Raw genomic sequence first — 27,687 nt, forward strand, 5'->3', positions numbered from 1 at the left:
ATATAAAGTCCTTGAGTTTAGGGAGAGTCATTCTGTCTGTGATACAAGATTAGACGATGGATTCTAAAAACCCCAAGGTCTATCATGAATCTGGCTTTGATTCCCGGCAATTTCTGGAACATTATGTGTCAGATAGCCCGGGTATGGTCTTTGAAGAGGACTTCTTGATATTTCCCATTGAAAGTCTTAGGAAAACTTTTACAGAAGGTATGTATTTTTTCATGTTTAATAATTTTTTCATACTTTTACTAAAGAACAATATTCCTTACAACATCAATGGTATCACCTTTTGCCCAACCAATGAACACCACCACTTTGTTAACCATACAGGGATGAGAGAATAGTGGAAAATGCTACTTTTCAGTAGAGGATCAGGAGTAGTGATGAGCGAATATGTTTGAAATTAGATCTCAAAACTTAAACGGTTTGTGTCACCATGGGAGCCAGAGAGCAAAATTCAAAAAATAAAAGCTTGATATCTTTTGATTGAAGAATAATTTTGAATCACTATATCACTATAAATTACAAAACTATTTATTTCCAACTTTTCTGGTTGGATAGCTGTATTCTTTATAGTGGCACAACTCCTATTAGTTTAACATGAATGTTGCACATCAAGATTCGTGATCGGAAAGGTGAACATTTTTACTTAAAATCAGAGAAAATCGGCACCGTTTGGCGAAAAAGTGCGGGAACGTGTTTGCGGGGAACTATAGCATTTTTAACACTTTTGCTAGCATAGTGCTTGTGTATGATGAGTGGTAGTAGGTGGTAGGTGAGTGGGGCGGCTGGTGATAACTTGGAACAGGTCAGATCAGTGGCGCACTTGTAATTTTTTTTTTCCCTGAAACTTTAAGTCAGGAAAGTGCGACTAGCCAATCATAGCGCAGGAAGCATCCATACTGTTCTGACACAGGGGTTTTTGCCTTTGGCTCCTGAAATCACATGTCCCCTCTATATAAAAAGCAGCCATATTCCCTCAGCGTCATTTTATCCATGTCACTGAAAAGGAACCTGAAGACCCACTTCTTGTGACAAGCATACAATCTGCGGTAAGCCTCGCTCCAGCATCTTCTGCCGTGAGACTATGAGAGGTCCCAGGCTGAAGGTGTAGATGGAGAAGATCCTGGGTCCTACAAGTGAACCTTGGGGGACACCGATACATAGGGGGTGAGATGAAGAGGTGGTGTGTGAGTGGGAGACACTGAATGTCCTGTCGGTTAGGTATGAAAAGATCCTAGACAGGGCCAAGTCTGTGATGCCGAGAGATGAGAGTCTGTAGTAAGAGGTTATTGTCTACTGTGTCGAAGGCAGATGACAGGTCTAGGAGGAGGAGGATAGAGTAGTCTTGCTTGGATTTGGCAGTCAGTAGGTCATTGATGACTTTACTCAGGGCAGTTTCAGTGGAATGGCGAGGGTAAGGTCGGAAGCCAGATTGTAAGTGGTCAAAGAGGGAGCAAGAGGAGAGGTGGGAGAACAGGTCAAAATAGACGTGTTGATCCAGTAGTTTGGAGGCATAGGGGAGAAGTGAGATGGGGCAGTAGCTAAACATAGGATGGGTCAAGGGAGGAATTTTGGAGGATGGGTGTGATCGAGGTATGTTTGAATCATGAGGGGAAGATGCCAGTTGTTAGCAACAGGTAGAATAGGAGGGTTAGGTTGGGATGAAGACTGTGGTATGGTTTGGAATGAGGTGGGATGGTATTGGGTCAAGTTCAAAAGTGGTGAGATGTGATTTGGAGAGTAAAGATGATCTTCCATGATGGCGGACAAGCTGTTTTTGGAAGAGGAGAGTTGAGTCGTTATGAGAAGGGGCTGTTGGGACTTTAAGCAAAAACTTTGCCATATGTTGTCAATCTGCTGCTTGAAGAATGAGGCTAAGTCTTCAGCTGAGATGAGAGGAGAGGAGAGGGAGGGGGAGCTGGTGGACAGAGGAGGGACTTGAAAGTGCTGAATAGCTGTTTAGGGTTGTGAGACACGTATGATATGAGAGATGAGAAGTAGGTTTGTTTTGCTGCAGTGAGCAATTGTGCAGCATTTGAAAACTTCTGCTACTGGACTCGCCTCCTTTCTTTGGCAGTCGAACAGCGGTACGCCTTGTAGATGAGGACCAAGAAGAACATGTGCTCCATTAGATGACAAGCCCTGCATCAAGTAACCTCTGCTCCTCTTCCTCCATCTTAACATCACAGTACAGTCCTCAGAGGTGGCACCCTAATTACCCTAGTTTTCACCCATGTCACAACTCTCCAAAAGGCCAACTGACTGTGGGGAAGCACAGATGGGAGAGTCTGCAGAGCTGTTCACATATTCTATTCCGGGGCATCAGAGGTCTGACCCAAAGCTTCACAGACTCAAGAGGGAGAAAGCATGTGTAGTGATGCCCAAAATTTTTTTCAGTTGATCCGGGCCCGGATGAAGTTGGGTCCGAGAAGAATCCAAACCCTCGTCACCAGACGTTAAACCCTGGGGGTGGGCATAGATGGGTTGGAGAAAGAAATAAATACACACACACCAGAACATGGAAAACTAAACTAATATACAACAGGGGTTGGAGAACTAAACTAATAAGACAACAGGGGATGGAGAACAAATGGGCAGTATGGTGGCTCATTTGATAGCACTGCAGCCTTGCAGCGCTGGGGTCCTGGGTTCAAATCCCACCAAGGACAACATCTGCAAGTAGTTTTTATGTTCTCCCTGTGTTTACGTGGGTTTCCTCAGGGTTCTCTGGTTTCTTCCCACATTCCAAAGACATACTGATAGGAAATGTAGATTGTGTGTCCCAATGGGGACAGTGCCGATAAATCTGTAAATTGTCTGAATTGTAAAGTGCTGCGGAATATGTTGTTGCTATATCAATAAAAAGATTATTTTTATTATTGTTAACTAAACCACCAGACATCAAGGTGTCACTAGACGACAAATGTTGGAATCTCCAAGGTTTTCGGGAAAAACCTCTGTATCTAACACTTCCTCCAGTGCTTCTGCATACTCCACCTCCTGTACGGTCTCCACCTGCGCCCTCAACCTCTGCCTTAATGAGACATATGTTCCAACAGTGTAGAGAGAATCCCCCCCACCTCCGTACTGCGCAGTCAGGGTTATCCGCAATCAAGCAGTGTTTAAATTAATATGCGTTGGTGATCAAATTCATACAGCAGAAGAGTTGTGGACAGCTCTCCAGGCCTAGTTTGAGCAATGGCTGTCTCCACTGAACCTGGAGCAAGGGAAGGCCGTGTGCGATAAATTTGCAATTTGCGATGCCCTGCTGCAGAAACCACGATCTCTGCATGCTCACTTAAATTTAAAAAAATGAGCAAGATCTTTAGTATAAAATCCAGACTACTAGACAATGAGCAAACTCCTTCAAGATGATAGACGCCACCATCTCCTTAGATTGCTGGTACTTTTCTGTTCGAATAAGCTTGTCTCAAACCAGCCAGGAATATCTAATGAATGGCACGCCATGTTTTGGTATTAGCACCCAGAACCAGTAGCAAATCCATCCACAATTTCCGTACCTCAGGAATTTTATTTGGTAGACTGGCTGAGCAAACATTTGTTTCTCACAAAAGAGCTGAAGACACAGAGTGGCAGTTGGTGCAAATTTCTCCAGCTTGACCAGTTTGTTATTGTTAGATATCAGGGGGAGAACATAACTGGACTTTGCCAAGGTGCCAAATTGCATCTTACGTCTTATAGACCATGCACTTGCGGCCTTACATTCTACAGGATGATGGGGATGGAGACAATAGGTTGTGGAGTTGCATTTAGTGATGAGCGAGCACTAAAATGCTCGGGTGCTCAAAGCTCGGGCCGAGCACATCGTGATACTCTGGTGCTCGACCCGAGCAACGAGCCCAATGTAAGTCTATGGGAAACTCGAGCATTTTTCTGGCGGCCCCCCCCAGCGGTCTGCAGAAGGTCAAAAATTGCCCAAATCGATGCGAACAGTGCTCAATGAAGCATGGCAGGTAGAATATATAGGCAGACAGGCAGGCAGGGTATATAGAAGGGTGCATGAAAAACATAGCAGGGCACTGGGAACACACTAGTGCCCTCTGATTTTCATGCACCTGTCTCTTTAAAAAAGCTGGCAATTCAGCAGCCGCATACAGTTATAACATCGGTACCCCACAATTTAGAACAGAAAGAATAGAGCATCACACGGAGATTAGATAGATAGAAACATGTCAGTCACATATATAATAAGTACAGTGACAGTGTTGGTTACTGTACTTGTGATTCAGTATTAAAATAAAGGATTTATTAAAAAAAAAAATTGGTGTGGGGTTCCCCATAATTTTAGTCTCTAGCGGAGGTTAAGCAGACAGCTGGGGCAGATGTTTTTAGCCTGGGAAGGGGGTAATACCCACGGAGCTTCCCAGGCTACTAATATCAGCCTCCAGCTGAATGCCTAGCCTTTACTAGCTATTAAAATAGCGGACCCCCCAAAAAATGATGTGGGGTCCCCCTATTTTAATAGCTAGCAAAGGCTAGGCAGACAGCTGGGAGCTGATATTAATAGCCCAGGAAGCGTGTCATTTATATTGGCCCCCTCCCAGGCTAGAAACACCAGCCCTCAGCCGCCCCAGAAATGGCGCATTCATAGGATGTGCCAGTTCAGGCACTTAAACTCGCTCTTCCCACTGCCCTGTAGCGGTGGCAGTAGGTTAATAGGGCTGGGGTTGATGTCAGCTATAATGCCAGCTGACATCAAGCCCAGGTTATTAATGGGGAGGCATCTATAAGACCTTATAGTGAAAATGAAAAAAAACACCAACACCCAGAATAAAATCTTTCAACTGAAATAAACACACAATACTTTAATATTCTAAATTAAACTCTACTTACCGTCACGCCCATTCCAGCTGAAGCCAATGTCTCCTGCAATAAAAGTAAAATAGTTAACCAACCTCATCCTTAGCTTTCCATGGTTCCCACGACTGCTCCAGCTCTGCTACATCTAGATGGCAGGCTGGATCGTAGCAAAACGCTGCCATCCAGCTTGCCATGCCGCAGAGACACTGAGGAGCGCAAGCGTGCTTGCGCTCCTCAGTGTCTGGCTGTGACAGCATCCAAATGAACTCGACTCACCTCATGCACATCACTGACAGCGTGGGAGAATTCTCTGTATCTCTGCGGCATGGCAAGCTGGATGGCAGCATTCTGCTGCGATCCAGCCTGCCATCTCAATGTAGCAGAGCTGGAGCTGTCGTGTGAACCATAGAAAGGTAAGGATGAGGTTGGTAAGTAAAGTTTAATTTAGAATATTAAAGTATTGTGTGTTTATTTCAAATAAAAGATTTTAATCTGGGTGTTAGTGTTTTTTTTCACTTTCACTATGGGGTTAGTAATGGGGGTGTCTTATAGACTCCTCCCCATTACTAACCTGGGCTTGATGTCAGCTGGCATTGTAAGCTGACATCAACCCCAGCCCTATTACCTGTAACATCCCTGGCGGCGTGCTTGCATAGTGCACCACCTCCCACTATGCAAGACCGCAATCTTATCTGTCAGTCCAGCCTGCAAATCTTGCTCCAGTTCATGCTGTGTGCATGTCTTTTGTCTGATTGCTTAGGGCGGCGGCCCGGTTAATTCCTGATTCTTATAGCTGCTGTGGGCGCACTCCTAATGCGTTCCCAGCCTATTGCTGTGAGTCACTGGATATTTAAACTCCCTCCACCCAGAAGGAGGTGTCTGAGCAACACCTTCACTCAGTTTGTCTTTGCAATTGAATTGCCAGGTCCTGTCCTGTTTCTTGTCTGTTTCCGCCAGTCTGGGGGCTGCATACCCAGACCTGTTATCTCTGACTTCTAATCTGTTTCTGCCACTCAGGGGGCTGTATACCCAGGCCTGTTACCTGTGACTTCTAGTCTGTTTCCGCCTCTCTGGGGGCTGTATACCCAGGTTCGTTTTTGTATCTCATTGCAGTAGCAGTTCCTGTCTGAACTGCATCCTAGCCTGTTACCTGTTTGTCTCTATGTCCGTACCTTCCCTTTTCCTGCAGTATCTGAACCTGCACCTAACTCCTACTCGTTGTCTCTGTACTTCTGTTTGTGAGTTTTGTGTCCACTCGCTACTTCATAGTAAGTACCTTGTGTATATCTGGTTCTGCTTGTCCCTTTTCCCTTCCTCCGTATCTACCTCCTGTGTTCTAGCCATATTCCTGCTTTTTCCAGTCTGTTCCATGTGAACAGAGCCCTGTCCTCTCTGCCTGCACCTTCAGCCCTGTTCTGCTCTGCCTTGTCCACCGCACCTGCGGTTTTGGTCCGCTCTGCTTGCTCACCGCATCAGCGGTTTCCCTCTGCTCTGTTTTGCCCACCGCTCTGGCGGTTCCTCTCTGCTCTGCCTTGTCCACCGCACCTGTGGTTTCGCTCCGCTCTGCTTGCTCACCGCGTCAGCGGTTTCCCTCTGCTCTGTCTTGCCCACCACTCCGGCGGTTCTTCTCTGCTCTGCCTTGTCCACCGCACCTGCGGTTTCGCTCTGCTCTGCTTGCTCACCGCGTCAGCGGTTTCCCTCTGCTCTGTCTTGCCCACCGCTCTGGCGGTTCCTCTCTGTTCTGCCTTGTCCACTGCACCTGCGGTTTCGCTCCTCTCTCCTTGCTCGCCGCGTCAGTGGTTTCCCTCTGCTCTGTCTTGCTCACCGCACTAGTGGTTCCTCTCGGCTCTGCCTTGTACACTTCTTTGGCGGTTTCGCTCTGCTCTGCCTCGTCCACCACACCTGCGGTTCCTCTCTGCTCTGTCTTGTCCACCGCTCCGGCAGTTCCTCTCTGCTCTGCCTTGTCCACAGCACCTGTGGTCTTCACTCCGCTCTGCTTGCTCACAGCACCAGCAGTTCCTCTCTGCTCTGCCTTGTCCTCCGCTCCGGCGGTTTCGCTTTACTCTGCTTGTCTACCGCGTCTGTGGCTCTGTACCTGTCTCCCAGTCTGTACTGGACCCTATCCAGCCTGCGCTCCAACCTACTAGTACCTCCCTGTCTGCACTCCAGCCGTGCTTGCCAGTGCCCACCTGTCTGCATACCAGCCGTGCTTGCCAGTGCCCACCTGCCTGCATATCAGCTGTACTTGCCAGTACCCACCTGTCTGCATACCAGCCGTACTCGCCAGTACCCACCTGTCTGCATACCGGCCGTGCTTACCAGTATCCACCTGTCTGCATACCAGCCGTGCCAGCCAATACCCACCTGCCTGTATGCCAGTCTAACCTGCCTGTTCCTGCATTCCCCGGTGTGGGTCAACAACTGTGACCGGGGTCTGACCTGGAGTAGCACCTGGTCCTTCTGCTCGGTTCCTCCTTGGTTCATGGAGTCGACTAAGCAGCCGTACGAGCTTGGTCGGATCGGGTTTATACTTAGTTACGCCCCTCCAGGCACTCCTCGGTTCATGGTACAGTGGGATCACTAATCACGCTCACGCCAGTCAGTCCGGGCGCAAGCATAACATTACCCCACTGCCACCGCAACAAAGCAGTGGGAAGAGCGAGGCTAAGTGCCAGAATTGGCACATCCTATGGATGCGCCATTTCTGGGGTGGATAAGGGCTGGTATTTCTAGCCTGGGAGGGGGCCAATATTAATGAAACCCATCCTGGGCTATTAATATCAGCCCCCAGCTGTCAGCCCAGCCTTTGCTAGCTAATAGGGGGACCCCACATAATTTTTTTTTGGGTCCCCCATTTTAACAGCCAGTAAAGGCTGGGTATTCAGCTGGGGGTTGATATTAGTAGCCTGGGAAGCTCCGTGGGTATGACCCCCTTCCCAGGCTTCAAGCATCTGCCCCAGCCGTCTGCTTAACCTCCGCTAGAGACTAAAATTATGGGGAACCCCACGCCAATTTTTTTTTTAATAAATCCTTTATTTTAACACTAAATGACAAGTACAGTAACCAACACTGTCACTGTACTTATTATATATGTGACTGACATGTTTCTATCTATCTAATCCATGTGTGATGCTCTATTCTTTCTGTTCTAAATTGTCTGGTACTGGTGTTATAACTGTATGCGGCTTCTGAATTGCCGGCTTTTCATGTTTCACTGACACTGTTCCCATCGATTTGGGTAATCACTGTAATGCCACAACCACCATGGCTGCGGCATTACAGTGAGTGGCAGGCAATCCCTGCATGTTGATTGGCGCTCTAAATAGCACCAAGCATGCAGGGAGGAGACCCAAGCTCCCGCCCGAGCATCGCGCAAGTACTCGGCGAGCTCCGAGCATCTCGAGTACTGAGATGCTCGGGCGAGCACCGAGCAGTGGTGAGCATGCTCACTCATCACTAGTTGCATTAGCTCCAGTGGTGTTGAGGTGGCAGCAAGGCAATAGCAGGCTGTAAGCTGTCTTCAAGAGATTGGTTTTCAGATTGTCTCTGAAGTATCCGAATGTGGTGGGTAATCGGATGTGTTGAGGCACAGAATTCCAGAGTATGGGGGATATTTGGTAGAAGTATTGGTGGTGATTGGGTGAGTAACAAATAAGTGTGGAGAGAAGGAGGTTTTGGGAGGACCGGAGATTATGTAAGGGAATATATTGGGAGATTAGTTCAGAGATGTAAGGAGAAAAAAGGTTTTGGATGGCTTTGTAAGTCAGTGTTAGTAGTTTGAACTGGATACTCTGGGCAATTGTGAGCCAGTGAAGGGATCTTATAGATTGCAATCTTATGGATAGCTGGAGCCAGTCCACAGTAAAAAAAAGCCTTAGAGTGTCCAGGAACCTTCACACAGACTTTTCTTAGCCAGGGCTGATTCTCAGCAGGGTTGGATGGGCCCACCAGAGAACCGGATAATCCTACGGTGGGCCCTGGCTTCTCCATCAGGAAAGTTCATAGTGCAAACCATGCAGGTTGTGATGATGATGAGGCCATCCATCTCCATAGTTTTCTGTTACTTGGAATGCAAGCGTAAGTATGCAGCCAGACACCCACCCACCCACAGGCCACAATACTAAACTGCCACATTTCTGGACAGCTGTTTGCACTTGAAATATTGCCTTTAAGGCTCGTGGAGGCGGAAGCTTTTCACAACTTCATGGTGGCGGCGGCTGGGTTTCCATATTCTGTCCCCAGCTGCCACTTTTTCTCCCAGTGTCGTCTTCCACAAGCGCGGGTCCCAGAACATTACCCGTGTCCTCCCCACTGCACTTATAGGGAAGAACCACCTAACCACAAACACGTGGACAAGTGAATGTGGTCATGGATGGTTCATCTCAATGACGCATTCCACTGGGCTAATATTGTGGAAGCTGGGACCCAGTGAGACCCTGGGATGGAACACATCCTCCCGACGCAGAGTATTTCTGGCCCTGCCTGGGTGTTTCAACAAAATGTTCATAAGGTAGACAGCAGCAGTTGTCGGTCTCCTAGACAATGAGCAAATTATTCATAATGAGGCCATCCATCTCCTTAGTTTTCTGTTACTTGGAATGTAAGCACAAGTATGCAGCCACCACCAACCCACCAATCCATATGCTGCAATACTAAACTGGCACACTTCTGGACAGCTGCTTGCACTTGAAATGTTGCCTTTTAGGCTCGTGGAGGTGGAAGCTTTTCACAACTTCATGGTGGAGGCCTGGTGTCCATACTCAATCCCCAGCCACCACTATTTCTCCCTGTGTCGCCCCCGCCTACCACAAGCATGGGTCCCAGAACATTACTGCTGGTACTTTTCTGTGGGAATCTTGTTGGTTCCTTCCAGCCTGGAATATTTCCAGTGAACTATGGCACAACGCCATGGTATTAGCACTGCCCCCAGTACCAGTAGTGAAGCCATCCACAATTTCCTTCTCAGGAAGTTAATTTGGTAGACTGAGTGGCTGCCCAAATGCATTAGTTTCTCACAAAGGAGCTGAAGATACAGAGTGGCAGCAGGTGCAAGTTTCTCCAGCATGTTAGATATCAGAGGGAGAACGGCAGCACAGTGGCTCAGTGGTTAGCACAGAAGCTTTACAGGGCTGGGATCTTGGGTTCAAATCCCAGCAAGGACAACATCTGCACGGATTTTGTATGTTCTCCCAGTGTTTGCGTAAAAAAGCAGCCATAGAGTGTCCAGGAACCTTCACATAGACTTTTCTTAGCAAGGACTGCTTCTCGGCAGGGTTGGACGGGCCCACCAGAGAACCCGACAATCCTCCAATGGGCCCTGGCTTCTCCATCAGGAGAGTTCATAGAGCAAATCTTGTAGCTGCTATAGGGCTCTTTAGCGGGGTAGAAAGGTGGTTCCTCAGAATCAAATCCTCTGGTGGGGCCAATGTTCTTCGGTCTGATATTGCTTCTCGGTGAGAGTTGTATTTCACCACAGTCATATTCTTTAGCTCAGTGAAAGGACTGGCATAGAGGGAAACAGTATCTACTCCGGCTGTCATTTCACCCAGGAAGTCCTCTAATCCAGCTTGTTGCATAACCAATGGCAGCCCGTCCAACATCAGCTCACACTTCTCGGTGGTGCTTAATCACAGACAAAGAGTTTTCTTTCCGCCTTGAATTAAATCACTACACAGCTGGACAATGGCCTGATCTGCAATGCGTTTTGAGAAATAACGTGCATAAGCATAGCGAAGGTTTAGGCCACGTGGCATCAATTTCAGTAAAGTAAAAATTATAGAGTTAGGAACGACACCTCTTCCGCTAGAGCCAACCCAATAGATGGAGACCCAATCAGGATTCTCCATATTTCCAAAAATTAGTGACAGACAACAGTAACGTGGCAGTAATTTCACTACAGTAGAAATAGTGTAATTAGGACCGACACCTCTTCCAGTACAGCCAACCCAGTAGGTGGAGACTTAATCAGAAGTGTTTACATTTCCCTAAATTAGGGCCTAACACCACCAAAGTGGCATCAATTTCACCAGAGTAGAAGTAGTTTAATGGAGACAGAAAACTCTTCCACTACAGCCAACACAATAGACGAGACCAAATCAGGATTCTCCACATTTCCAAAAATTTGTGGCAGACAACAGCAAAGTGGCATCAATTTTACTACAGTAGAAATAGTTAGTGATAAGCGAGCACGAAAATGCTCGGGTACTCGTTGTTCGGGTCGAGCAAATTGGAATACTCGGGTGCTCGACCCGAGCAACGAGCACAATGTAAGTCTATGGAAACTCGAGCATTTTTCAGGTGGCTCCCCCCGGCGGTCTGCAGAGGGCCTAAAAATTGCCCAAATCGATGGGAACAGTGCTCAAATGACATGGGAACAGCATGGGGAAGACCCCTGGAAGCATCTCTGACTCCCAAATCACTGCTGTCAGCAACGTGGTCAGAGTATTACGCCACTTTTACGGACTCACAATAAAACATACAAAAACTAAACCAAAATGGATTTTCCTGGAAAATATGTTAAGGAACATCCTTTCCAGGGTAATGACTTGTATAAAAGGCAAAATAAATAACCAAAACCAAAAATACTCCTACACACCTTGGGCTATGTTCACACATTGTGTTTTTGATGCGTTTTTCAACCAAGACAAATGCAATCACCAGGAAATGTAATTTTAACGTTTTACAACCTTATCTGGCCATGTGTTGTGTGACACATCATCAGACACATGCATACAGTGCTGAAAAGACATGGGAACAGAATGGGGAAGACCTCTGGAAGCATCTCTGACTTCCAGGTCACTGCCTAAAAGTGTGTCCATCATAAGTGATCCTTGGCGCATGCGAAGATGCCTCCCGCCATGCACCTGTCATTGCAGACTTGCAAAAATCTCTGTCCACGTCCTTGTCCCACTGCAGCGTTCAGTTGTCCCTACCCCATTCCTTGGAATGCAAGCGCAAGTATGCAGGCAGCCAGCCACCCACCCACCCACAGGCTGCAATACTATACTGCCAAATTTTTGACAGCTGCTTGCACTTGAAATGTGGCCTATTAAGCTCGTGGAGGTGGAAGCTTTTCATAGCCTTATGCCGGCGGCGGCCGGGTGTCCATACTCTGTCCCCAGCCGCAACTATATTTACCGGTATTGCCTCCGCCTTCCTCAAGCATGGGTCCCACAACATTACCCGTGCCCTCCCCAGTGCACTTACTGGGAAGGACCGCCTAACCACAAACATGTGGACAGGTGAATGTGGCCAGGGATGGTACGGAGCCAGTCCACAACTTTTTTTACTGAGAGTATTTAGCTCGGTGAAAGGACTGGCATAGAGGGAAACCCTATCTAGCCTGTATGTCATTTCTCCCAGGAAGTCCTGTAAAGCTGCTTGCACTTGAAATGTGGCATTTTAAGCTCGTGCAGGTGGAAGCTTTTCACAACCATATGCCTCATGCCTCGTGTCCATACTTGGTCCCCAGTTGTCACTATTTCTCCCAGTGTTGTATCTGTCTTCTACAAGCGCGGGTCTCTGAACATTACTGCTGGTACTTTTCTGTGGGAACTTGCTTGCCTCCTACCAGCCGGGAATATTTCCAGCAAACTATGGTATGACACTATGGTATTAGCACTGCCCCCAGTACCAGTAGCGAAGCCATCCCCAATTTATTGCTCAGGAATTTTATTTGGTAGACTGAGTGGCTGCCCAAATACATTTTCTCACAAAGGAGCTGAAGATATAGTGGCAGCAGGTGCAAGTTTCTCCAACCTGTTAGATATTAGAGGGAGAATGGTAGCACAATGGATCAGTGGTTAGCACTGAAGATTTGCAGCGCTGGGATCCTGGGTTCAAATACCAGCAAGGACAACATCTGCAAGGACTTTGTATGCTCTCGACGTGTTTGCGTAGGTTTCTACCTCAGTAAAAAAGCATACATAGAGTGTCCGGGAACCTTTCCACACACTTTTCTAAGCCAGGACTGCTTCTTGGCAGGGTTGGACGGCCCCACCAGAGAATGTGCTTTGGCTTCTACCTCAGGAGAGTTAATGATAGCGCTAACTTTGCAGCTGCTATGGGGCTCTTGAGCGAAGGAGAAAGGTTAGCCCTCAGAATCAAAACCTCTTGTGGGCACAATGTTTTTCAATCTGAAACAGCTTCTCAGTGGGAGTTGTATTTCACCACAGCCATATTCTTTAGCTCGGTGAAAGGACTGGCATAGAGGGAAACCATATCTACCCCAGCTGTCATTTCTCCGTCATCAGGTCCCACCCATTATCACACACGACCATGCCTGGCTGTATGTTCAGCGGTGAGAGCCACAGATCAGGCTGCTCTGTTACAGCTTTCTACAACTCTGCAGCGCTGGGCGGTTTGTCAATTAAGCATTAAGCATGTTATCTTCATCACAGCCTGTTGCCGCTTGGCCAAGGCAGTGCTGTAGTGCTGTCAGCTTGTGACTGATGTGGTCACTTCGGAGATGGAGGAGGAGGTGCATGAGCTGAAAAATGTGATTACATTGTTGTTAAATTGGTGACGCTGTTTTTTATTCAAAAGAAAGATCCTATTGTTTTGTTTTTTTTAAAGTTTTTTATTAAGACAAATGTATTCACCGGGAAATGTCATTTTAACATTTTACAACCTTAACTGGCAATATGGTGTGTGACACATCATCAGACACTTCCTGTTTTACTTATGATGGAGGGACTCTGAAAGTCATAAAGCCTTTTTTTATTGGTACATCAGACGGCCCTTACTATTCTTAAAAGGCCAGCAGTCGGCCATAGCTATTGTTAGAGAGCCGTCAGCCGGCTATGCTTTGTTGTTATACTGTTATTGCGTATCCAGTGACTGCAAGGGCTGTCAAAAATTTGGACGCAAAACAATACCCCTTTGAAGAGACAAAGAGGAGGGTCTCAGTAAAAAAAGTTCCCATTATAAAGGAGCGGGTCTCCTATAGTGGTAATGCCCATGTTGTAACTGCAAGGGCAGGCAAAATTTGGGAAAAACTCCACTAAGAATTTAAAGACACACGGAGTAGGGCCACAGTAACAAGGTACGACATGTTCCCATTAGAAAGGAGAGGGTCTGCTATAAAGTTATAGGGTATGCAGTGAGTCCAATGGCTGACTAATTTTAGGAAAAACCCCACTAAGAATTTAAAGAAAGTGTATGGGCTGACAAACATTTACCCCTGGGGTATACATGAACATACTGTATAAAAATTTTTTTTTACGGGCATCATAAACACCCTTTAAAAACATTAGGTGGGTGTTGCATCACGGACCACGGTCACCCTGGTGATATGGTGGTGGAGGATGAGGAGAAGGAGGAGGACAAGAGCAAATAGCCAAAATCAGGAAGCGTATACCCATGTGTGGGTGTGAAAACTTGCATGGGAATACACCTCTCAAGAAAAGACACTGGATTGGGGTTTATGTTACACTGCTATCATTCGGTGATGTTGAGAAGTCTGGCCCAATCCAGCCCTTGTTCATTTTTATAAGAGTCAGCCTGTCAGCATTTTCAGTTGACAGGTGGATGCGCTTATCAGTTATAATTCCACCAGCGGCACTAAAACCCCACTCTGATAAAACGCTGACGGCAGGGCAGGCCAGTACCCCCAAGGCATAGAGAGCCAGTTCATTCCACGTATCCAGCTTGGATACCCAATAATTATAAGGCACAGAGGAATCACGGAGGACGTTGGTACGGTCGGCAAGGTACTCCCTCAGCATCTTCCCAAACTTTGCACTCCTTGTGAGAGTACCCTGCGCCTCAGGGCCTGTCCGATGGGAGGGTCTGAGAAAACTCTCCCAGAACTTAGACAGTGTTCCCCTGCCTCTGCTGGATTGAAGTTGTGTCAATTTTGCCTGTACACCTTGGTTGTCCAACGAAGTGTGCCCTCTGCTGCCAGTGTAATCAGATGGGAATTTTTTTAATAGTTCCGCAACAAGGGCATTTTGGTACAGCCCCATTTTTGTAGACCTGTCCGCCTCAGGAATAAGAGATATAAGGTTCTCCTTGTAGCGTGGGTCTAGAAGTGTCACCAACCAGTAATGGCTGTCACCCAAAATTTTGAGAACGCGAGGGTCATGGGATAGGCAGCGTAACATAAACTCAGCCATGCATGCCAGACTACTAACACGCAAAACTTCCATGTCCTCACCAAGAGGATGACTGACCATGCTCTCCTCCTCCTCCTCCTCTCTGTCCTCTGGCCATCCATGCTGAACAGACGGTATGACAGCTGTGCAGGTAGTACCGTCTACAGTGCAAGAAACTAGCTACTGTCCTTCCTCCTCCTCCTCCTCCTCTTCCTCATTGTCACCCAATCCACATTGGGAAGAGATGAGGCTGGGCTGTGTGTAATCACCCTGTATGGTTCCTTGCTCCATCTCATCGTGCTACGCCTGCAATGCATCCTCTTTGATTGTGAGCAGAGAGTGTTTCAGAAGACAGAGAAGCGGGATGGTGACGCTAATTATGGCGTCATCGCCGCTCACCATCTTGGTGGAGTCCTCAAAGTTTTGCAGGATGGTACATATGCCTGACATCCATGTCCACTCCTGAGGTCTTATGTGGGGAGTCTGAACTGAATAACGACAGCCTTGTTGATGCTGGTACTCAACAACTGCCCTATTCTGCTCACAAATCCTTCCCAACATCTGTAGTGTAGAGTTCCAATGTGTGGGGACATCACACACCAGTCTGTGAGCCGGAAGCTGCAAACGCCCCTGAAACACTGCAAGGGCGGCGAAAGCTGTAGCTGACTTTCTAAAATAGGCACACCGGTGGCGTAGTTTAACAAGCAGATCCGGTAGCTCTGGGTAGGATTTGAGAAACCGCTGAACCACGAGGTTAAGTACATGGGCCAGGCATGGTACTTGTGTCAGCTCGAATCGCCTCAGGGCCCCCACCAGGTTCCGTCCATTGTCACACATGACCATGCCTGGCTGGTTCAGCGGTGTGAGCCACAGATCTGTCTGCTCTTTCAGAGCTGTCCACAACTCTTCAGCAATGTGTGGTTTTTCACCTAAACATATTAGCTTCAGCACAGCCTGTTGCTGCTTGGCCGAGGCAGTGCTGCAGTGCTTCCAGCTTGTGACTGATGTGGTCATTTCAGAGATGGAGACTGAAGAGGAGAAGGAGGCTGAGGAGGATGAGGTGCAGTAGCTGTAGACTGTGAGGGCAACCCTGATTGACCTAGGGCCCGCAATCCTTGGCGTCGGGAGGACGTGTTCCATCCCAAGGTCCGACTGGGTCCCGGCTTCCACTATGTAAACCCAGTGTGCCGTCAGCGAGATGTACCATTCCTGCCCACAAGCACTTGTCCACGTGTCCGTGGTTAGGTGGACTTTACCGGTTACTGCGTTGTTGAGAGCACGTCTAATGTTGTGGGATACATGCTCGTGTAATGAGGGGATGGCACACCGGCAGAAATAGTGGCAACTATGGACCGAGTACAAAGGGACGGCTGCCGCCATCAGGTTGTGGAATGCTTCCGTCTCCACGAGACTAAAAGTCAAAATTTCGAGCGCAAGCAGTCGTGAAATGTGAGAATTTAGAAGTGTGGCCTGTGGGGCATTGGCTACATGTTTGCGCTTGCGTTCCAAGGACTGGGGTATGGACAACTGAACGCTCCCCTGGGACAAGGACATTGACGTGCTTCCTGATGCTGCTACTTGAGAGTGTGCAACGACAGGTGCAGGGCAGGAGGCATCTTTGCATGCACCATGGACAGGGGATTGGCTTGCATGCACAACAGCGGAAGAAGCAATGGTGCCACCCGCAGACACTGTTCGTGGACCCTGGGGTTTGGCCCACAAAGTCGGGTGCTTTGCTGCCATGTGCCTGATCATGCTGGTGGTGGTCAGGTTGGTCGTTTTGGCACCCCTTCTGATTATGGCCTGGCAGGTGGTTCAAATGGCCTTTTTGGTGTTATCGGCAGATTATTTAAAATACAACCACACTGTGGAAGAACTAACAGTTGTACTGGAAACTTCCTTCATGTTGGTGTTACGTGGAACGGTTGCCTGCCTTCTGTCTGAGGCCACCACACTGCTTCTTCCTGCCTGTTGGGGTGCTCTGCCTCCCTCCCCCTATGTGCTGCTATCCTCGCTCTGCATGTCCTCCTGCCAGGTTGGGTCAGTCCTCCTGACTTTCTTGCAATTGTGTCTCATCATCGTCCACCTCTTGTGACAATTTCCCACCGTCGCCTTTGTGTGACCGTGGCTGCTCAAATATTTGGGCATCGCTGCACACGATCTCCTCTTGCCCTGCTTCAAGTGGACCAGGCGAGAGGCCCAAATTTATTAATGGAAAAGTGAACAGCTCTTCAGAGTGTCTCTGGGTGCTCGGCATGGTGGGAGGAAGGAGGATCAGGGTGAGGAATATGTATATGTCCTTGTCCCAGCGCAGCGTTCAGTTGTCCATACCCCTGTCCTTGGAACGCAAATACAAATATGCAACCAACGCCCCACAGGCCACACTACTAAATAATCACATTTCACTATTGCTTGAGCTCGAAATGTTGCATTTTAGGCTCGTGGAGACGGAAGCATTCCGCAACCTGATGGCGGAGGGCCGTCCCTCTGTACTCGGTCCCCAGCCGCCACTATTCCTCCCAATGTGCCGTCCCCGCATTACACAAGCACGTGTCCCAAAACATTAGCCGTGCTCTCAACAAAGCAGTTACCGGTAAAGTCCACCTAACCACGGACACGTGGACAAGTGCTTGTTGGCAGGGACGGTACATCTCTGAAAGAGCAGGCAGATATGTGGCTCACACCTCTGAACCTACAGCCAGGCATGGTCGTGTGTGACAATGGCCGGAACCTGGTGGCGGCTCTGAGGCAAGGCGAGCTCACACATGTACCATGCCTGGCCCATGTGCTTAACCTCGTAGTTCAGCGGTTTCTCAAATCCTACCCGGTGCTGCCGGATCTGCTTGTTAAAGTACGCCGCCTATGTGCCCATTTTAGAAAGTCAGCTACAGCTTCCGCCGCCCTTGCAGTGTTTCAGGAGCGTTTGCAGCTTCCGGCTCACAGACTGGTGTGTGATGTCCCTATGCGTTGGAACACTACACTACAGATGTTGGGAAGGATTTGTGAGCAGAATAGGGCAGTTGTTGAGTACCAGCATCAACAAGGCTGTCAATGTTCAGTTCAGACTCCACACATAAGACTTCAGGAGTGGACATGGATGTCAGACATATGTACCATCCTCCAAAACTTTGAGGACTCCACCAAGATGGTAAGCGGTGATGACGCCATAATTAGTGTCACCATCCGGCTTCTCTGTCTTCTGAAATGCTCTCTGCTCACAATCAAAGCGGATGCATTGCAGGCGGAGCACGATGAGATGGAGCAAGGAAGCATACATGGTGATTACCCACAGCCAAGCTCATCTTATTCCAATATGCAACGTGGATTGGGTGACAATGAGGAAGAGAAGTAGGAGGAGGAAGGACAGGAGTTAGTTTCAAGCACTATAGACGGTACTACCTGCACAGCTGTCATACCATCTGTTCAGCGTGGATGGCCAGAGGACAGAGAGGAGGAGGAAAGCATGGTCAGTCATCCTCTTGGTAAGGACACGGAAGTCTTGCCTGTTAGTAGTCTGGCACGCATGGCTGAGTTTATGTTAAGCTGCCTTTCTCATGAACCTCGCACTCTCAAAATTTTGGATGACAGTCATTACTGGTTGGTGACACTTCTAGACCCATGCTACAAGGAGAACTTGATATCTCTTATTCCTGAGGTGGACAGGTCTACAAAAATGGGGCTGTATTAGAAGGCCCTTGTTGCGGAACTATTAAAAAAATTCCCAACTAAAAACGCTGGCGGCAGAGGGCACACTTCGTTGGACAACCAAGGAGTACAGGCAAGAGAGACACAACTTCAATCCAGCAGAGGCTGGGTAACACTGTCAAAGTTCTGGGAGAGTTTTCTCAGACCCTCCCATCGCTCAGGCCCTGAGGCGCCGGGTACTCTCACAAGGAGTGCAAAGTTTGGGGAGATGCTGAAGGAGTACCTTGCCGCCGTACCAACGTCCTCTGTGATTCCTCTGTGCCTTATAATTATTGGTTATCCAAGCTGGATATGTGGAATGAACTGGCTCTCTATGCCTTGGAGGTCCTGGCCTGCCCTGCCGTCAGCGTTTTATCAGAGCGGGTATTTAGTGCCGCTGGTGGAATTATAACTGATAAGAGCATCCGCCTGTCAACTGAAAATGATGACATGCTGACTCTTATAAAAATGAACAAGGGCTGGATTGGGCCAGACTTCTCAACACCACCGAATGATAGCAGCCTAACATAAACTCAAATCCAGTGTCTTTTCTTGGGAGGTATATTCCCATGCACCTTTTCACACCCACACATGGGTATACGCTTCCTGATTTTGGCTATTTTCTCTTGTCCTCCTCCTTCTCCTCATCCTCCACCACCATATCAATATAAATGTTTGTCAGCCAATACCATTAGTGCATGAGCATTACAAGTATAGGAGGCCCACTCCTTTCTAATGGGAACATTTTTTTATGAGGCCCTCCTCCACGTCTCTTCCAAGGGGCATTGAAGTGCCTCCAAATTTTTGGCAGCCCTTGCATTCACTGCAAAGGCCAACACTATGGGAGACTTTCTCCTTTCTAATGGGAATTTGTCGTTACTGTGGACGTGCTCCGTGTGTCTTTAAATTCTTAGTGGGGTTTTTCCTAAAATTGGTCAGCCGTTGGACTCACTGCATACCCTATAACTGTATAGCAGACCCTCTCCTTTCTAATGGGAACATGTCGTACCTTGTTACTGTGGCCCTGCTCTATGTGTCTTTAAATTCTTAGTTTGGCTTTTCCCAAATTTTGGCAGCCCTTGCAATCACAGAATGGGCGTTACCACTATAGGAGACCCGCTCCTTTATAATGGGAACATTTTTTTTACTGAGACCCTCCTCTATGTCTCTTCAAAGGGGTATTGGGTTGCGTCCAAATTTTTGGCAGCCCTTGCAGTCACTGGATATGCAATAACAGTATAGGAGACCCACTTGTTAATAATGGGAACAACAAAGTAAAGCCGGCTGATGGCTCTCTAAGAATTGCTAGGGCCGACTGCTGGCCTTTTAAGAATAGTAAGGGCCGTCTGAAGTCCCTGTAAAAATACTCTTTATGACTTTCAAAGTCCCTCCATTATAAATAAAAAAGGAAGTGTCTGATGATGTATCACACACCACATTGCCAGATAAGGTTGTAAAATGTTAAAATGACATTTCCCGGTGAATGCATTTGTCTTAAAAAATAATGTAAAGAAAACAAAACAATAGGATCTTTCTTTAGAATAAAAAACAGCGTCACCAATTTTACCTCAAGGTAATCACATTGTTCAGCTCATGTACCTCCTCCTCCATCTCCGAAATGACCACATTAGTCACAAGCTGACAGCACTGCAGCATTGCCTTGGCCGAGCGGCAACAGGCTGTGATGAAGATAACATGCTTAATGCTTAATTGACGAACCGCCCAGCGCTGAAGAGTTGTTGAAAGCTGTAACACAGCAGCATGATCTGTGGCGCTCACCGCTGAACATACAGCCAGGCATGGTCGTGTGTGACAATGGGCGGAACCTGGTGACGGAGAAATGACAGCTGGGGTAGTTATGGTTTCCCTCTATGCCAGTCCTTTCACTGAGCTAAAGAATATGGCTGTGGTGAAATACAACTCCCACTGAGAAGCTGTTTCAGATTGAAAAACATTGGGCCCACCAGATGATTTGATTCTGAGGGCTAACCTTTCTCCTTCACTCAAGATCCCCATAGCAGCTGCAAAGTTAGCGCTATCATGAACTCTCCTGATGTAGAAGCCAAGGCACACCAGAGGATTCTCTGGTGGGACCGTCCAACCCTGCCGAGAATCAGTCCTGGCTAAGAAAAGTGTGTGGGAAGGTTCCCAAACACTCTATGGCTGCTTTTTTACTGAGGAGGAAACACACGCAAACATGGGGAGAACATACAAAGTCCTTGCAGATGTTGTCCTTGCTGAGATTTGAACCCAGGATCCCAGCGCTGCAAGGTTTCAGTGCTAACCACTGATCCAATGTGCTGCCGTTCACCCTCTAATATCTAACAGGCTGGAGAAACTTGCACCTACTGCCACACTATCTTTAGCTCCTTTGTGAGAAACGTTTGTATTTGGGCAGCCACTCAGTCTACCAAATAAAATTCCTGAGAAGGAAAATGGGGATGGCTTTCCTACTGGTACTGGGGAAAGTGCTAATACCATGGCGTCATACCATAGTTTGATGGAAATTTTCCAGGCTGGTAGGAGGCAAGCAAATTCCCACAGAAAAGTACCAGCAGTAATGTTCAGGCCACATTTAAAGTGCAAGCAGCTTTAGATGACTTCCTGGGAGAAATGACACACAGGGTAGATACGATTTCACTCTATGCCAGTCCTTTCACCGAGCTAAATACAAGTCTTAGCAAAAAAAGTTGTGGACTGGCTCCGTACCTTCCCTGGCCACATTCACCTGTCCACGTGTTTGTGGTTAGGTGGTCCTTCCCAGTATGTGCACTGCCGAGGGCACGGGTAATGTTGTGGGACCCGTGCTTGTGGAAGGCGGAGGCGAAAGCGGGAAATATAGTGGTGGCTGGGCACCGCCGGCATGAGGTTGTGAAAAGCTTCCACCTCCACGAGCTGAAAAGGCCATATTTCAAGTGCAAGGAGCTGCCCAGAAATCTAGCAGTTTAATGTTGCGGCCTGTGAGTGGGTGGGTGGCTGGCTGCATACTTGCACTTGCATTGCAAGTAACAGAAAACTAAGCAGATGGTGGCCTCTATCATCATCATGGCCTCACCTCGGCACTATGAACTCTCCTGAAGAAGATTCCAGGGCCCGCCGGAGGAGTCTCCGGTTCTCTGATGAACCCGTCCAACCCTGCCGAAAAGCACCCCTGGCTAAGAAAAGTGTGGGGGAAGGTTCCCGGACACTCTATGGCTGCTTCTTTAATGTGGTTCGGCCATTCTTATGCATGTTATTTCTCAAAACGCATTACAGATCAGGCCATTGTCCAACTCTGTATTCAAGAAATTAAATGCGCAAAGAAAGATGTGTGTGTGTGTCAAAGCACCACCGACAAGGGCGAGTTGATGTTGGACGGGCTGCCATTGCTTCTGCAACAAGCTCAATTACAGGACTTCCTGTGAGAAATGACATGGAGGGTAGATAGGGTTTCCCTCTATGCCAGTCATTTCACCGAGCTAAATACAACTCTTAGCTAAAAAAAGTTGTGGACTGGCTCCGTACCATCCCTGGCCACATTCACTTGCCCATGTGTTTGTGGTTAGGCGGTCCTTCCCCGTAAGTGCACTGGGGAGGGCACGGGTAATGTTGTGGGAACTGTGCTTGTGGAAGGCGGAGGCGATACCGGGAAATATAGTGCCGGCTGGGGACCGAGTATGGACACCCGGCCGCCGCCAGCATGAGATTGTGAAAAGCTTCCACCTCCACGAGCCTAAAAGTCCATATTTCAAGTGCAAGCAGCGGTCAAAAATTTGGCAGTATAGTATTGCAGCCTGTGGGTGTCTGCCTGCATATTTGCGCTTGCATTCCAAGGAATGGGGTAGGGACAACTGAATGCTGCAGTGGGACAAGGTCGTGGACGGTGATTGTTGCAAGTCTGCAACGACAGGTGCATGGCGGGAGGCATCTTCGCATGCACCAAGGATCACTTATGATGAGCACACTTTTAGGCAGTGACCTGGGAGTCAGAGATGCTTCCAGAGGTCTTCCCCATGCTGTTCCCATGTCTTTTCATCACTGTATGCATGTGTCTGAAGATGTGTCACACACCACATGGCCAGATAAGGTTGTAAAATGTTAAAATGACATTTCCTGGTGAATGCATTTGTCTTGGTTGAAAGCAATGCAAAAGTGCAAAAATGCATCAAAAACGCTACGTGTGAACATAGCCCAAGGTGTGGAGGAGTATTTTTGTTTTTGGTTAATTATTTTTCCTTATATACAAGTCATTACCCTGGAAAGGTTGTTCCTTAACATATTTCCCAGGAAAATCCATTTTGGTTTCGTTTTTGTATGTTTTATTGTGAGTCTGTAAAAGTGGCGTAATACTCTGACCACGTTGCTGACAGCAGTGATCTGGGAGTCAGAGATGCTTCCAGGGGTCTTCCCCATGCTGCTCCCATGTAATTTGAGCACTGTTCCCATCGATTTGGGCAATTTTTAGGCCCTCTGCAAACCGCCGGGGGGAGCCGCCTGAAAAATGCTCGAGTTTCCCATAGACTTACATTGGGCTCATTGCTCGGGTCGAGCACCCGAGTATTACAATTTGCTCGACCTGAGCAACGAGTGAGTACCCAAGAATTTTAGTGCTCGCTCATCACTAATAGATATACTCCACCATATATGGTGAACAGATAATCAACAAGTCTATTACCTGAGATGAATGACAAGTATAACCACCACCCTGCTCCGCATGGAGCGCGACTCCCCATAACAAAGGAGTGGCTTCAGAACAACTCTGTGACCATTCTTGACTGGCCCAGCCAGAGCCCTGACCTAAACCCAATTGAGCATCTCTGTAGAGACCTGAAAATGGCGGTCCACCAACGTTTACCATCCAACCTGACAAAACTGGAGAGGAAGGAAAAATGGCAGAGGATCCCCAAATCCAGGTGTGAAAAACTTGTTGCATCATTCCCAAGAAGACTCATGGCGGTACTAGCTCAAAAGGGTGTTTTTACTCAAAACTGAGCAAAGGGTCCGAATACTTATGACCATATGATATTTCAGTTTTTCTTTTTTAATAAATTTGCAAAAATTTCTAATTTCTTTAATGAGAAAAAAATGAACTTTTTAGAATTTACCAAATGGCTGCAATGAAACAAAGAGTAAAAAATTTTAAGGGGTCTGAATACTTTCCATACCCAGTGTATCTACACTATCTGACTTCCAAACAAGCGCCCATCTATCTAACTAATATCTCTCAGTACACAGGCACACACTGAGCTGCGTCTGTCTCCAGCAGTGACTTGCATCCAAATGGCACTGAGGGAACATGGCCAGTTTTTATATTGAGAGGACATGTGATTTCAGCAGTTAATTGCAGAAGCCCTTGTTTCTGGGACACTGTGGATGCGTCTTGCACTCTGATTGGCTAGTTGCGCTTTCCTGACTTAAAGATAATGCATACAGGAAAAAAAATAAAGAATTACAAGCTCACCGCTGATCTGTCATGTTCTGAGCGATCATCAGGCCCCCCACTCATCTACCAGGTCTCCCCGCTCATCACTCATCATTCACAAGCACTATCCAAGCAAAACTGTTAAAAACGCTGTAGTTGCCCCGCAATCAAGTTCCCGCATTTATTCGCCAAACGTTGCCGATTTTTCCCAAATTTAAGACATTTTGCAAGCATTTCCGATCACGAATTCGAATGTACCATATTCGTGTAGAATTTAAGTTGTAAGTTCGGATTTCGAACAAATTTGCTCATCACTATCTATGAGCTTTAATAATTCAGATTTTGAATATTTGAAATTTTTTCTGCAGATCATATTAGAGGAGACATCTTGATTGACCTCAGTCTCGGTTCTCTGGTTCATCAATTGTACGCAGCCTGTGATTTTTTCAAACACATCATAGTGCTGAAGACCAGAGACAGATGCATCATGGAGCTGAAGAGATGGGTGGACACACGTACAGGAGCTTTTCATTGGGGCCATGTCACAAAACTTCATGCTGACACTGGAGATGACAGGTGAGCTGAAAAGGAGAAGTCAGGCAGATCTATTGTCTAGACAGTGCAGAGTTTAGCCTTTTTGTTGGAAGAGGAATTAACTTACATGGGTTGTTTTGGTTACCACGAAAGCTGGACACTGCATGCCTAATATATGTCCACCTCTGAAATTATTGTACATTGATGAAGCTCACATTTGACTGAAATGTTTGTGTATTGTACTACCTTCTCTTCATTAAATTTTAAAGATTCATTGAATCATTTTGAGTGCCAAGTTCTTCATCCAAATGATCAGTGAATACCTGATCACTGGGACCTGCACCTATCGTCAAAACGGGACAATTTTATCCTATTAGAATGGAGCAGCAGTGTGCATGCTCCATATATTCCCTTTGGGCTGATGAGTGCTGAATAGAGGTTTCTCCAACAGCCTGATAGAGAATGAATGAAGTGGCGTATGGGCATTCGACCTGTTGCTCAACTTTAGTAAATAGTAGTATACGGCACTCTGAAGATGTGAGTAGTTGCCTGAGTAGGGTTCCATTCCATAAAAGTAAAACGATGTATAACTCTGCACATAAGGTCCTGTAAAATAGTGGCTACTATTGTAAAGAATTTAGGTCCCAGTTCACCAAGAATGGCGTTTTTCACTCCGCTCTTGATGAGAGGGTGTACTGGAGTCAGACGCTCTTGATTCATTAAGAGAAACCTCCCTCTTAATGAATTAGGCTTGTCATAAAAATGATGTGTGCCTCTGTGCACCTTTCTTACAAATCTTACTCGAGTATGATTTGATGTAAGGGTACATCACAGCTCATGACTTAGATGAATTGTGGTCCCAACTTAACTTTTCCAATTTTAAAAGATCTAGGCAAATTTGGTGTGAAACTGAAAAAGCCAAAAATGTGGAAAAATGTAGCAACTTTTCAAAGCGATACATAAAAGCAATACTTTATTGAAAAACAGATAAAAACATATGAAAAATACAGTTCATTCCCTTATGAAGCATGCTGCGTGAAACGCGCATAGGGCTGGCCGAGTGCTTGAAGGTCCCCTTTACTTTGATTGGTACAATGCATTTGACCATGCTGTAACATTGTTTAAAATATATTACATTTTGGGTGCTTTTCTCTGTTGTGTGTGATTCCAGACACCACTTTATATATGATGGATGTCTATCATTACTATCTTCATTTATGATTATTGATTACAACTTTGACCACTATACACTGTGGTTACTTTATTATTATTATTATTATTATTACTGGTATCATTCACCTTTGATTATTGAACCATCTTTTTATTTATATATACTTTATTTATTCACTCATCTATTCTTCATGCATGCCCATCTGCATTGTGCCATCCCTTGGAGCCTTTAACTGCTCTGCCAATTTTTCTTTTAGTTTGGTTATTAACCTTGTATGGATTACTTGAACTGTATTTTTTAAATGTTTTTATATTTTTTTATATATTTTAATCTATTTTTCAATAAAGTTGCTCACTTTTGCATTTACAGTATGTATGGTCTTAGTCATGCTTCTCATGTTAGGGTCTTTATGATTTGCTGCATATGACCTTTATTTATACATGTGACTATATTGGTATTATAACTTCTCAAAACAATTTAAGCCAGAATTTTGGCATAATAGCTTTGATGAATCGGGCCCTTGTTAAACCAGCCTTGGTAGTATTCAAGGTTTTCTGCTGCCTTTCTGAATTGGAAGCCACTAGTCCAGAGCTAACTTCTGACCTTACATTTTGTCCTTTTGAACGTGACACTGGAACAATAATTATCTACATTTTTTTCCAACTTCTTTCAGTGACAAATTACAGGAAAAAGAAGAAAAAATGAGGTTAGCCCTTCAACATGTTGTGAAATGTGACATCGATAAAGAAAATATGACGGATCCGATCATCTTACCACCAGCAGATTGTATCATCTGTGGTTGGCTCTTAGATAATATCAGCAAAGACCAAGATGGATTCATAAAATATCTTAGGAAGTTCTCAGGGTTGCTAAAACCTGGAGGACACTTCATTTTACTTGGGTGTTTAGAATCAACATATTACACTGTCGGGAAAGATAAGCTTTTTCTTCTCAATTATGATGAGGATTTTGCCAGGAAAGCTCTAGTTGGAGAAGGCTTTGGTATTGACCGCTGTGAGGTAAAGAAGAGAACATCTGTGAGTGACCTTGTTGATTATAAGGCCGTCATATTCATTGCAGCTCATAAAGAGAAGTAGATCTGGGTAGAAATTTAAAAAGTAAAGGATTTGGGCCATAAAAGCAAATTATCACTTATCTACAAAATAGATGGAAACTTGGTGATTTCTGGTGACCCATCACTATAACCCTCATAGATCCCATGAAACGGGATCTGAAGTGCCCTATTACAATTGAGCAGTGACCCCTCATATGCATCATCACTCCATGTATTGTTAATTACATGCACAGAGAAAGCTGAATCCCACAGACAATAAATGTAGTGATGCAGGACCAGCGCTCCAAGCAATTGTTCATCACGTTGTTACCTGTCCACTTGCTTTTATGTCTCAACCCCTTTTAGTCTACATGTCAGGAGTTTCCATGTAAGACTGTAAGAAAAGGAAATGATTCTATCATTGTTTGCTCCATGATTTTATTTAACTAGAGAATTCTGCTAATTTGCTGATGTAGAGTCTAATGTACAAAAGGCGTATTTCACTGTAGATCCCAGAGGGTATTCTTTTATTAGCTCTATGCCTTCAAAAAATCTTCAAATTATGCTTTTCCATACTTCCAAAATTCTTCTTGTAAAAGTCTCATAGTACGTCTTCATAGCAATTGGATCCCTCTTTTTATTATACACAATTTAATATCTTCTGCAGAGACATGAGTGACATTTTGCTATATTGGTTTTTATTGCTGCTTTATTTTTGGAACCTTTATTTAGAACAAACGCTGTGGGAGATCATGGGGTATAATGAGACTTCTGGCTATTTGCATGATATCAATATTTTAATAAAGATGATATAATAATGAACTCGAACCATGTGGTTTCCTTGAGTGATTATTGCTACTGGCAGCTTCTTTACCAAAGAGTTTTCAGTAGAGATCAGCCGATCTTTTGAATTTCAAATTCGCCA

The 27,687-nt window shown here is 46.2% G+C and overlaps 1 protein-coding gene across 1 annotated transcript; it reads left to right on the forward strand.

The window, feature by feature from the left end:
- LOC141172720 (nicotinamide N-methyltransferase-like) lies at window positions 1–27,580 on the forward strand. Its single transcript, XM_073657186.1, has 3 exons — window positions 1–207; window positions 24,372–24,579; window positions 26,382–27,580. The coding sequence occupies exons 1-3, from the start codon at window positions 57–59 to the stop codon at window positions 26,803–26,805; spliced, it is 783 nt and encodes a 260-aa protein (XP_073513287.1). The 5' UTR covers window positions 1–56; the 3' UTR covers window positions 26,806–27,580.
- The last annotated feature ends 107 nt before the right edge of the window (window positions 27,581–27,687 follow it).

This window comes from Phyllobates terribilis, unplaced genomic scaffold (assembly GCF_046119375.1).
Source record: "Phyllobates terribilis strain yellow unplaced genomic scaffold, ASM4611937v1 Scaffold_12__6_contigs__length_324123572, whole genome shotgun sequence".
In the NCBI taxonomy this organism is placed as follows: Eukaryota; Metazoa; Chordata; class Amphibia; order Anura; family Dendrobatidae; genus Phyllobates; species Phyllobates terribilis.

Coding starts and splice junctions, on each gene's coding strand:
- LOC141172720 (XM_073657186.1), top strand. CDS start 57: ATGGATTCTAAAAACCCCAAGGTCTATCATGAATCTGGCTTTGATTCC. Junction 208..24,371: donor TAGGAAAACTTTTACAGAAG/GTATGTATTTTT, acceptor TTTTTTCTGCAG/ATCATATTAGAGGAGACATC. Junction 24,580..26,381: donor GCTGACACTGGAGATGACAG/GTGAGCTGAAAA, acceptor AACTTCTTTCAG/TGACAAATTACAGGAAAAAG.